Below are 12,475 nucleotides of genomic sequence, written 5' to 3'. Positions count from 1 at the left end.
AAAATCTCACGGAAGTTGGATATACCAAATGCTTTGGAAGTACTGTAATAAACCCAGCATAGCAAGCGCAGCACCTCTCACTGCAGGGCCATGCTGGCAGGACCACAGGCACCAGTGAAAAGCCAACTGACTTCAGCAGCAATATTTTTTCATTTAAAATTCATCTGCTTTCAAAGAAACCTTACTGGGCATTCAACAGAAACTTCTTAAAGCAATTCCCATCAAGCATTTTATTCAATTTCTAACAATGACTTATCTCTAACAATTTCAAAAATGAAATATGCACAAAAAATATGCTGCCATTTAGGCTGAATCTTTAGCCTTACTGTCAAAATAGCTTGTGTCATCCTCAGATTCCAACTGCGGGATGAATTCAGCTTTCTGCCGAAGTAATCCATTCCAGTCCAAATCTTTAAAGAACCGATGCTGTTTCACTTCAAAGGCACTACCTGAAATAAGCGTCTTTTATTGCAGAGTGTTTCTATCAGCATTTGCACAACAAGAAAAACAAACCCTATAACTATCAAGAGCCTAAAAGAATGTACCCAAGTACCTTTAAGTCGCACATTTTCCAGGAATTTTGAGGAACAACTTACCCTTTTACCAAAGTGGTGACACAGAATAAAATTTCAACAAGATTTCCTCCTTTCCATCTCCTCTTCCTGTTTAATGACAACACATGACTAAACTGGCTGGAAGACAGCATCTGCTGTTACATTCCACAGCAAGTTGCAAGATTAAGAACTAATTAACATCTTAATTTAAAATTTCCAAACTCTAAATACCATCTTGTTCGTAGCTAAATAAGGAGAGGAGATGCAGAAAGGTACTTAGGATGTGAGTGGCTCCACTCTCATGAATAAACTGTGCTTAAAACATGACAGGGCCTTACATACCTTCCTGAATTAGTATCTTTTGTTATTAACCTCAGAAGCTTGGTACCCAGAAGGAGAAACTAGGGATTATCTGTCTACTAGTATGTGCATATTTTTTCAAATGACATTAGTATTCATAAAAGATGTTACTGTCTTTTTAAGAAAGAGAATAGGAGAGGAAAAGAGATAAAAGGGTTGCTGAGTGCCAGTGGCACTACAAGATGCCAAGTGAAACAGCAGTCTCAGCATTACAGGTATGTAAGAAATCAAAAAAATCAGTCCAACAACTCATTTTATAAGGCAAGAAACTCCACATCTTTTCCATGACAGGAATATCTTTCAAGTGGTTGGATTTGAAGTAAAGAACATGCTAAAACCATCCGATATTATTATTAATTCATGATCTATTCATCACCCTTGTGAGCTCATGTGTTAAGTCTGATGAATACATGTGCCTTTTGGAACTGTTATATATTTAGGTTTTATTTTATCCTTAAAGTGCAGTTTCCAAATGAAAATCCAAAACTAAATCACATAAATCCAACCAATGAAACAGACAACCTGTGCCGTGAAGCTGCAGCGTTGCACAAACGATTTTAAAACAAGAGCGTAGCTAGAGATTATTTATGGTTATTTACTATCAGGAAGTGAGCTGCATTGGCTTGTAAAACTTTAAATCTGACATTATAATGCTGGAAGATTGGCACAGGCATCTGTCTTTGCCAAAGGGACTTTGTTGTATGTTTGGAGAATTCTACAGCACAGGCCTCTAGGAAAGTTTTCATTTATTTTATTACACCCAGGAGTTCACATCCATGTAGGGGATTAAGCCTCTAGTCAAAGAGAACTTCAAAGAAATCTGATTACACACTGTTCAAATGGAGAGGCAACCCTCAAGGCTTTCATGGAACAGCACAAATTGGGGAAGTTTTGTTGCCAAGCTGACGGTGTTCCTTTCTTGTTTCCCAAACAAGACGGTCATATCTGTCTGACTCACGTCCCACCTACACGAATCTCAGAGCTTCGTCACACAGGATTCACTGTACCCACTCTACAAGGTCTCCCATCCCCAGATGGGCATTTTTCAGCACAGGTGGGTGCACATCACTGGCAAGATAGCTTCTCTTCCTGCTTCTGGCCAGTACTTTTCTGTGCACAAGGTTCCTACCTGTTCCCATTCTTTCCAGAGGATTTTGGCGGAGAAGCTTAGAAATGAGGTCCTGGGCATCTGGCGGCAGTGCGTCATCACCTTCTGGCCAGGCAATTTCATCTGGGGACAAAGAGAGACTTGACATTTCGTACCAGCTTCGTGACCAATCTGAATAACCACTCACATTCCTACGCTGTAAAACGCAGCGTTCACTCCTGCCCCAGAACCGTAAATACCTTGAATTCAGCAGCTTGCATACTTAATATAATTCAAGCACTGACATTTTCCAAAATGCATAAAATTCAGTGTCAGCTAAAGCTGCTGTCAATCCAAGTAGTGCTTGCGGAAAAAAAAAAGCATTAAGAACTCTATTAATAAAGTATGAAATGGGACTTCCACGACAATCCATAAACAATGACACTGACAATACTGCGGGGATGTATCTCGTGCCTGCACATTCCACACTCGTCGTACTTGGACCAGATAGAACAATTCACAGGTAGCAATTTCATGCATCATATTTAGTTCTTTGCTGAAATTTGGTTTTAACAAAGCACATTTGCCAAGTGTGTTAAAAAATTACTGTTTCAGACAGCATTCCCAGTAGGCAATGTTTTCACTGGCATATTCACTGAGAGAACACAAAGCAGTCATTTGTCCAATTCCAAGCAGGAGATGGGTTTAAAAAGCCAGAAGATGTGAAGGTACAGAGTACATTGTTTTGCTGACAATTTTCTTTTTATTTCATTTATACAACAATTACTAATTGACTGGCACTTCCACCTACAGAAGCAATAACCAAAAGCAGACTGAATGAGATCAGTTGGCAGCTGCTCCTTTCATATTCTCCATCATTAAAGTTAAAAGGCAGAACAGAAAAATCCCCAAGTACGTTTCCCCAATCCCACAAGGATTTGCATGACTCTCACACCACGCACGATAGAACTGTCTATCAAGATGTTAAGCAACTCAATAACTTTCGATACCTGGAATCAGACGGATGCTACTTTGACTCAGAAAGATAAACATTTTAAATTAAACTCCATTGTTTTATACCTCATCTTTTCTGACTCAACTGTGGAGCCTCGATATCTTCAAGGTCTTACTTCACAGCAAGCTTTGAAACCCCCTCAGAAGGGGAACAGAAACATACCACTGATCACTTGGCCGAACAGCTCTTCAGGTGTGTCCCCAAAGAAAGGGACGCAGCCGACCAGAAACTCGTACAGGATAACTCCCATAGCCCACCAGTCCACCGGCTTCCCGTAGCCCTGGCGCAGGATCACTTCTGGTGCAATGTATTCTGGAGTCCCACAGACCTCAAGAGAAACAGAAAAGAAAGCAATAAACCAACAAATTGCCAAATTCATGTCAAAGCTTATTTTGGTTTGGGTTTTTTTTTCCCCCTATTTCCCCTCAGAGCTTTGCAAGGAAGTTGATGTTTTGCCACTAACCACTGTATGCTCTGAACTACTTCCACAGAGCCTTTATCGGAGGGACAGATTACCTGCACAGAAATGGTATCACAAACTATGAAATGTTCCTAGTGAGGCTATGCCAGCTAAGCAGTTCTTCGGTGCACGTACAGTAAAGCATATGGGAAAAGTGGATACCCTGTGTGCAGCATGCCTGCTTGATGGATGTCTATTGGCACAGCTATAGCCATCAGGAACTGAGTTTTCCCAAACCTCTCACGTCTCTGTGCTAGCAGAATTTAGTTTCACAGATGCAGAATTAGCAGCACAGCATAATTACACACTTCAGCGTTTAAACTTGGGAGGTATAGCTGGCATAGACAATGGCTAAGGAAATCATGTTGGAAGATCTAGGTTGCCTCTGGCTTAGAAGCAGCAACAAGGACAAAACAGTCATAAGAAATACGACACGGCAAAGTGCAAGATTTAGTGACCAAAGAGAGCTCCTACTAGAAGAAACATTGTTACTCAGAAGGAAAGGAAGACAATTCCCCAGGATGATTATGAATGAACACTTGGCACAGCTAAAAACAAAAATTCAGCTGCAACCCTAGGTATTTTCAGAAGAGAGAAGTATGTTTTAATCCCATTCTACAAGGCACTGGTGAGGCTGCAGCCAGAACAGTGCAGTTCCTGTCAGCTATGCCCAGGAAATACCAACTCAGGCTGAATCAGGTGCATGGAAGAGCTGTTCATTCATCAAGGGAAAATCTCTTCTGTTATCTAAAAGAACCTAGCAGGTTAGGTCTAGTAAAACAAAGGCTAAGGAGAAGAAGAGATCCTTAGTTAATATCAGGGGGATAAAAATCAATGTCTAAGCCATAAGGCAAAATTACAAGAAGAAACATAGGAACTTGCCATGAACTTTCCAAGCACCAGAATGGGGAGGCCATGGAACAACCTTCCAGCAAAATCTGTGTTACATCCCTAAGCCAACTCCTGTTCACACCTGCACTGCTGCCTGGGCCACACTTTCAATGCCCTAAACCAACAGCTGAAGTACACCAACAAACAACACCAGATCACGCACAAACATGAGAACGGACTTGTATCTTTTCCTCCCATTCCACAACCCGCAGTACAGTGTCAAGGCACAGAGGGAGTGCTACAAACTCTGATTCTACCCCAAGACCGAATCCTGCACCTGATCCCACATCAACAGACAGCATTTTTCAGCTTACCTGCTTGTCCAGGAATTCCCTGGTATCCTTCTCAATGTGTCCCTCGTAAAGATTAGTTGTAAGACTCATTAACCCAATTTTAGACAGTCCAAAGTCAGTCAGTTTAATGTGACCCATGGAAGTTATCAGGAGACTAGAAGAAAGAAGAGCAGCAAAACAATGCAACATTCAATTAATGGTTTCCCAAAAGCAATTTAACAAGAGAAGAACACAAGATAATGTTAAGCAAGTTCTCAGTGTTACATCCTCATCAAACACCTGGAAGGAACCTTCTATGCAACTGAGTATCACGAAATCAAACTATCTTCTGCCACAATCTCACCAGTGTAGCAACAGCTTTGAGAGTATTTGAAAACATTCTTCCCACCTTTCTCAGTGTCTATCTGGTTCTACACCAGCAGCAAGAGACTCCAAAAGATGTCCTACATGTCAGGTGCCACTGAGAATCTCTACTCTCTCTAGTTTCCATGTCCTCTTGCCTAAGGAAAAATCCCCTGAAGGACTGGCTCTCTCGCTCCAGCTTCTGAAGAGTAAAGACTTACTTATCAGGTTTGAGGTCACGGTGAACAATCCCATAATTGTGTAGGTACTCCAACGCCAGAACAGTCTCTGCAAAATACATCCTCGCCATATCAACAGGTAAGGCACCAATGTTCTTGAGAAGTGTAGCACAATCACCTCCTAGAAAAAAGGTTGCAAATGTGGCACAGTGAAATGGCAAATATCAGTATGAAAGAACAGCTACGGGTCTACAATACTGAGCAGTATTAACTGACCCGTAGAGCAGAGTAAGTTTCCTAAAGGCTGTCTCTCTCAACCCTGTTAGTTTGAATTCTGAAGTGGTCTCTATGCTCTGTCTTGAGCTTCAAATAAATATTAAAATTTTAGGAAAATTGAGGTCCATGTATGGTGGACATGCTTGCTCAGATGCCATTTCCAAACCGTAAGCAAGCCTTGAAGAAAAGGCAGTTCATGATTGGTCTCTCTAGAACTTTGCTTTCCACCACTGTGACATGTATTACTTCTGATGTACGAGCTTCTTAAAATGGTGAATAAACACCTCTACAACTACTACCTGGCTCTCTCTACAGAGGGAGGCAGCTATGCTTTTGGACACAGTGGTACTCATAAAATTAGGTCTGTGGGCCCCTGACTCAAGCCTCTTAATGAACACTGGCCACACATTTCATTTGACCTTCAACTCTACTTGCAAATAGGATTTAATATTAAAGTTTGTTATGCCAATAGATCTATTTTCATTCTCCAACTTTCTCTAAAAGAGCACTGATACAATAAGCTTATTTCTCATAAACATTCAGCCAAGCAAGCTAGGGATAAGAAATTAATCCTATCCACCAGTGGAAATACATTGCTTACAATAAGATACAGTGATAAAATAAAATCAAACAATATTCCAAAGAATAAGCACAACAAACAAACAAAAAAACCCCCAGCATAAAATAGCACTGTATTTTTAAAAAGGATGCTAAAGAACAAAGACTGTGTTGCTTGGTTATGTTTCTTAGCTGTCTCTTTCTAAGTGTAATGCCAAGCAAATGTGCTATGGATCTAGCCATGCCATCCCACAGGAGAGCAGGCGGATCTCTTTCCAACGAGGACTGGAAAGTTCATACTGACTTCTGACCCCAGCAGTTTTCTGCACGTGGCTTTATGTTTCCTCAGCTCCACTGCCATCATGCTGTATTAGTCACAGGGATTCACAAATGGACTATCTCCTTAGGCTACACTGTACTAGCGTCAGAATGACCCATTTCTCCGGTTCAGCCTAAGCAGACCATATGCTCCTCCCCAAAAGGGCATCACAGCCTCCTCTGCGACGGCAGAGCTGGCTGAGCCCACTTCCTGTGAGGAAAGGACTAGCACACACCAGGTGTAAGTGTCCAAGGCCAGGCTGGATGAGGCTTGGAGCAACCTGGTCTAGTGGAAGGTGTCCCTGCCCATGGCAGGGGGGTTGGAACTAGATGATCTTTAAGGTCCCTTCCAACCCAAACCATTCCGTGATTCTGTGGTCTTCCTGTTTATCGTGTTCAGAGCAATGCACTGTTTGGTATTACACCCTAAAGTTACACATCTTATAAATCCCTTGGAAACACCATCCTTCACGAGGAGACACACTGCATACACACCACACGTCCATCCTGCCTAAGGTCCCTCTGCAAGCGCAGACGACAACCATACCTTCCACATACTCCATGACCATGCACAGGTGACGCTTGGTCTCAAAGGAACAGAACATGCTGACCACAAAGGGGTTCTCGGCAAACGTCAAGATATCTCTCTCCACAAAAGCCTGCTGGATCTGGTTTCTCAAAATTAGGTTCTGTTTGTTGATCTTCTTCATGGCAAAACGTTGACGGGTGGTCTTATGTCTCACCAAATACACCGCTCTAGAAAAACACGTATCAAGAGGAAAAGTTCCATTTTCAGTTCAGACTGGTTTGAGTTTTGGTTCAGTGGTTTGCTCTTTTTGGAAAAAAGAAACAAACAAAAAACCAAAACCAACAACAAACCCACACACACACCAGTGATGGCAACTGCTTTGGAAAGATCCTGACAGACTTATCTGTGACTCCAAAGAATCCCATTTCACTGCCAAGCTCCCCTAGAAAAGAAGGAACCCCATGATGCATCCTTCCGAAAGCTACTCCGCCTTCTCGAATTAAGCAGCATTTTCACTGATGTGAACAAGGAGGTATTTCAGACAAAAATGCCACAGAACTCCTCAAGCATCATTGCAGAGGCACGTATTTTTCAACACTACAGTCACCATTGCAATTAGAAACGTGACCAAAATATACGCAATCAGCAGGATTTCTTTCCAAGCCCCATGAGATTAATGTGACGCAACACTGTCACCCTGGATTTCCTTCGGTAAAGCATCTCTTACATTTCTATCATTTGCAGATCATTAGATTGCTGCATATAAATAATACAGTTTGCAAATAAAATTTTCATCCAGTTTGCCTGCCTTATTGAGTGAGTCCTCGTTTCCTTCTCTCTGGAGTGTATTACGTTTAACTTGGTATTGTGTAGAGTCAGCAGCTGACTATAAAATACTCGCAGGATAAAGACAGAAAGGAGTAACAGCAAAGCTACAACCTCTCCCTCTCTCTATTTTACAGAGTTACATTTAAATCATGGGGCCTATGCAGAAATACGACTAAGATATAAAATCTTTTTGTCTAATAATACAGCTCCGTTGTGTCTTCACCGACTAGGAAATACACTTTTTCCAGCTATCATTTAAGATATGAGTTGCTGTTAACTAAGCACCCACTTCAACGAAACACTAAAGCACATGCTCAAGTTTTGCTGTTACGACCTACTGATTATCACTGCTTTTCAGTTACAGCCTAGTGACTTCACTGGTAAGAATTTATGAACTGCAAGAAGTGAGGAACCATGTTTAAAAGGTTCGTGTGAGCGGTTAAAATTTTAACCGACCAACTTTATTCTGGATTCTTCAATGGATAATAAAATCTAATAGGATTTGTACTGTATTACTTCTCACAGTATATTTGCTCCCATGTAACTTTAGCAGTTATTTCAGTATTTCAAGTGCTCGCAAACAGCCACACATGTTTTTTATATGTATATATAATCTATAAACATGGAAGAATGAAAAAGCATAAACTACTACTCCCTCAATGGCCTTGCTGTTTCAATGAATCATGAATAATATTTGCAACTACAGAATTCTGACATTTAGCCTCACCCATTTAGCCTTTAAACAAATACAAATCACAGGACTTAACCAGAGAGCATGAAAGGAAACAGATTGCCTTGATAAGCAATAAGGAAGTGGGTGCAAAATAATTTTCTCAGACTCATGGAACTATGTTTTTTTTACTATTACTTAGGAAATCTCACAAAACACTAAGTGACAATATTTTCCCTAGAGACAATGTTTTGGGAAAATATTTTTGTCATGCCAAGCTAAGGGTATTGAAGTGTCTGTGTTTTACCCGCCGCCATACAGAAAGGATGCAGAAATAGTTAGTGGAAAAACTGGCTTGAGGTCACAGCGAGAAAGGGCTTCAGAAAACTTGTACCACCGAGGGGTTAGGAATGCTGAAAGTTTTAATGCAGGGCAACTACTTTTTACAAAAGGTCCGTGAGCTAGAAGCAGTGTGTCAGTTCAGCACAATGTAGGGACTTTACAGCCAGGAACTCATTCCAGGTACAGGGGCTGTTGTCTAAGAAACCCCAAGAACGTGTAAGAAAACGCAGCACACATCACAAGCGTGGCACCTCTGCTAGACCCAAGGAAAATTCATTTATGCTTTGGACCCAAAAAACCCCGCTTGTTCAGCAAACTTAGCTATAGCCCTTTGCTGGGTAGGACAATAATAGTATTTTTGTCTAAAGCAAAGTCTAAAAGCCTTACCCATATGCACCATTACTGATCAGTTTAATAGTTTCAAACTCTTCTTCAGATGGAGTTTTCTTTGACTGGACAGAGGCCCCACGGCTCTGGGGAAAGACAAGAAAATAGAAATCAGGAGCAGAGAGTACTTAATTCTTTGTCCTTTTACTTTTGTAAGAAAAGTGCCCATCACTTTTTTGTCCTTTTCTTCTTTAAGCAGCATTCACCTAAACACAGTCGGTTCCTAACCCTCTAGACTCCTCAGCTTTAGGATAACTGTCTGTATCCCTAGGACCCTTGCAGATTCCCTCCACAAATATTGGTACAAACAAGTCAGTGGACTGTGATTCAGGCCATTCACCAGGATTACATTAAAAAAACCCAACAGTTTGCAATTCTATCATCAAGTTTTGATGACAGTTTTTTAATGCCTGTTTGCAACTTTTCAGCATTTCACCATCACAGATTAGAAATTTCCACATTTTTGTGAGCCTGTACTCTAGTTTTAACAGGTGCTTTTAGATGTCAGCACTTCTTTTTTTTAAATTAAAATTACTCTGCATTATAATTAATGCTTTATTGTAGACTACTTCTTTCCAGAGGAAAAAAAAGCGCTAGACAGTGAGTGTATTACTGCTTTACCTCGACTGAATCATCTGTCTCAGGAGTGTCTGGGCTGTCATAGCTATTCAGCTGGGCCATTTCTGAAAAGAAAGAGGAAAGATTACTCCTAATGATCTCAATCAAACACTATTCTCTTTGTTTATACAAGACAAACAGGATTTAAGAGGTGCTTGCAGATGACGAAGGACATTTTTCCCCTCCATAAAAAGTCACCCCAATTATACAGTAATAACCTTTAACATCTTTCAAGCTGCAGGCAGTATTTTTTATAAAAATATGAATATAATTAATGGTTCTAATTTCAGGCCAACTTATTCTAGGTGGATTTTATAATAAGGAAAAGCAGTAAATGGAATTTTGAGGAAACAATAGCTAGTTAATGTTAAAACCTGCTCCATGCATATACGACGGCGTATGGCCCGGCGGCACCCCTGAACTCCAGGAAGAAAAAGCATTGCATTTCAAACAACCTCCCTCCATGAAACGCGTCTGATTCTGCAAAATGCTGAGCAGCAGCAAACTGGGAGTCAGTTTAGTTTAGGCTACTCAGCTGTCTTAGGAGATGCTATAAACTTTGCAAACCCAAATCCTACATTAACTACCAGTCTCTGAACAGGTATCGCTGACATTTCTGGGTGCCCTCCTTACGGAAAGGAAATAAGGCACCTTGACACCTCCACACATTTCTAAAGAAAATTTGACTTTAGTAAGGGGAATTAGTGATGGAAAGGTTCTCTCCCATGACAGGGATCAAAGGAAATTTCCCTTTAATGTCAGATTTCAACAAATGCTATTAAATTGCATTTAGCAATCTCTGGTCGAAATTTTCCCGAAGAGCTCTTCACTTGAAGCCAACCTGTCACTGTCATGACGGTACACACATAGAAGTCAAACTAGTCCTAGCCGGATTACTAATTTATGCTAAAATTATGCTCTCCCGAGAAAACAAAGTATGGTTCAATTGCTGAAATATTCTGCAGTAACCTCCAGACTCTGTCACACTTTCTATTGTTGCTGAGCAAGCTGTGCATGCTCGTAAAACCTGTCATCGGAGAAGAGATTCAGCTAGCAACGTGCCAGGCAGAAATATTAACTCACAGATTCCAAAGTTAGGATCTTCTGGGCTTCTGCCCGTGTACAGCATATTCAATTTACCATATGCAACTCTGGCACCTAGCAGAAAAGCTGTTACTGCCTTCTACAGCACTACTCGCTTGGGTTTCGCCGCCGCACAAGATGTAAAAATATAATCTCATCTCCACCTAAAAATTCGTACTAGTCCTGGTTTCTCGTGGAAAATCACAACAAATACACTTTTGCCAGTGAGGGCGACAGGATACTTTCCAACCACGCCACCCGCAGGCAGATCAGAAAAATAACGGGTATGGTTACTTCTACTGTCCAACAGCACAAAGAAAACAGTTAAATCATAAAGCCATTTTCTAACAGTCCTTCAGCTACAAGACATTATTAACATCATAAGTAAAGAACTGTCACTGTTGATGTGCGATCCTTACCCCAGCAACACTCCTTTGAGACGTGGGGTTGGAAAGAACAGTCTAAAATGTGACAACAAACAGGAAAATAAAGAAAAATGGCCTAGAAATTCAACCAATAAAATAAAAGCCTCCTTCAGCTATGTGGTGACCAGGAGATCAGGTTATCCTTTCAACAGTTTGGAGAGTACAAAACAGGAGTTCTCACCCTCCAGGGGATCCCTGGTGAGTCCCAACTGGCTGATAATATAACGAGGAATGTCGCATTTAATTCCTTGCCCTTCCTTGGCATGGCCTTCTGCAGCTTCTAACAAATGGTAGAACTCTTCAGGATCAAACTCCTACAGCAAGGTGGTGAGAGAGACAGAGAGGTAAATGGTTCAGCTTTACAATTGCCAAAGGTTTCTCTTCACAGGACCTACTAATAACACAAGGATAATCAGCTGTCATCAGGCAGCACGAAACGATGCCAACAGCTACATCTGCCCCCTCAGCCATAAAATTTACACTAAAGTATAACGTAGCTGCTGTCGCAGCTGACACTCCAATGGAAAGATTCTCCTATAGTAATGCAAAAGACACTCTGTACTTATTATTGATTTACTTTTCATCAACGTTTTGATGAGGATTTAATGCTTCCTCTTGAAGGCTTAGCTCCTCCAACACACAGCAGACTCTCGAGATCACAGGCACGCGCTCCCGAGGACCTGACTTACCAGGCACTCGAGCAGCCGAGCTGGCCGTGCAATGATAATCATCAGCTTCTTCACGAGTTGGGTCACGAAGGCAACCTCGGAGCTCTCAGATCGCTCATGGGCCTGTGGATAGCAGAACGTCACATTACGGTCCTGGCAGCGAACTCTTCACGTTTATGCGTCGGACGGGGAATGCAGAGCGAGCACTGGTCAGGAGCTGTGACTGGGCAGCAGAGGCATGGCTGAGGCAGGGCGGGCAGTGACCTCCGCTCGTTCAAGGATGCCAAGTTACATACAGCTTTTCCATTACAACTGACCCCTTTCATCATCCAAGAGAGATTTCAAGGGCTCTATTTGCATTATATCCCCTATCAATTATATTACCTACCATGTGGTTTTATTTTATTTTTTAAATGAAAATAGGAATACTGGGTTTTTTTTCGATTTCACCTTCCACACAGTGCTGACATCTCAATAACTACTAACAGCAACACATATTCCTAGGCTTTACTTTCAGCTAGAATTTGAACTACGTCTGCTCATCACCAAGAAAAACCCTCAACTTTAGTTTCTCTTTATTTATTATTATAAA

At 41.3% G+C, this 12,475-nt stretch overlaps 1 protein-coding gene across 1 annotated transcript in view; it reads right to left on the bottom strand.

Moving 5' to 3' along the window:
- LOC104514032 (microtubule-associated serine/threonine-protein kinase 2-like) overlaps positions 1 to 12,475 on the bottom strand; it is a 66,456-nt gene that overhangs the window by 16,953 nt on the left and 37,028 nt on the right. Inside the window, exons 10-20 of the mRNA XM_010157563.1 lie at positions 11,905 to 12,006; positions 11,397 to 11,529; positions 11,210 to 11,251; positions 9,711 to 9,772; positions 9,090 to 9,175; positions 6,881 to 7,089; positions 5,224 to 5,362; positions 4,682 to 4,814; positions 3,179 to 3,344; positions 2,044 to 2,145; positions 327 to 449 (exon numbers count right to left, since the gene is read on the bottom strand). Coding sequence (XP_010155865.1) covers positions 327 to 449; positions 2,044 to 2,145; positions 3,179 to 3,344; positions 4,682 to 4,814; positions 5,224 to 5,362; positions 6,881 to 7,089; positions 9,090 to 9,175; positions 9,711 to 9,772; positions 11,210 to 11,251; positions 11,397 to 11,529; positions 11,905 to 12,006 — 1,297 coding nt within the window. The remainder of the gene's footprint in view (positions 1 to 326; positions 450 to 2,043; positions 2,146 to 3,178; positions 3,345 to 4,681; positions 4,815 to 5,223; positions 5,363 to 6,880; positions 7,090 to 9,089; positions 9,176 to 9,710; positions 9,773 to 11,209; positions 11,252 to 11,396; positions 11,530 to 11,904; positions 12,007 to 12,475) is intronic.

Source organism: Eurypyga helias, unplaced genomic scaffold (genome assembly GCF_000690775.1).
Source record: "Eurypyga helias isolate BGI_N326 unplaced genomic scaffold, ASM69077v1 scaffold14438, whole genome shotgun sequence".
Taxonomy (NCBI): domain Eukaryota; kingdom Metazoa; phylum Chordata; class Aves; order Eurypygiformes; family Eurypygidae; genus Eurypyga; species Eurypyga helias.
This window is presented reverse-complemented; position numbering and strand designations above follow the sequence as displayed.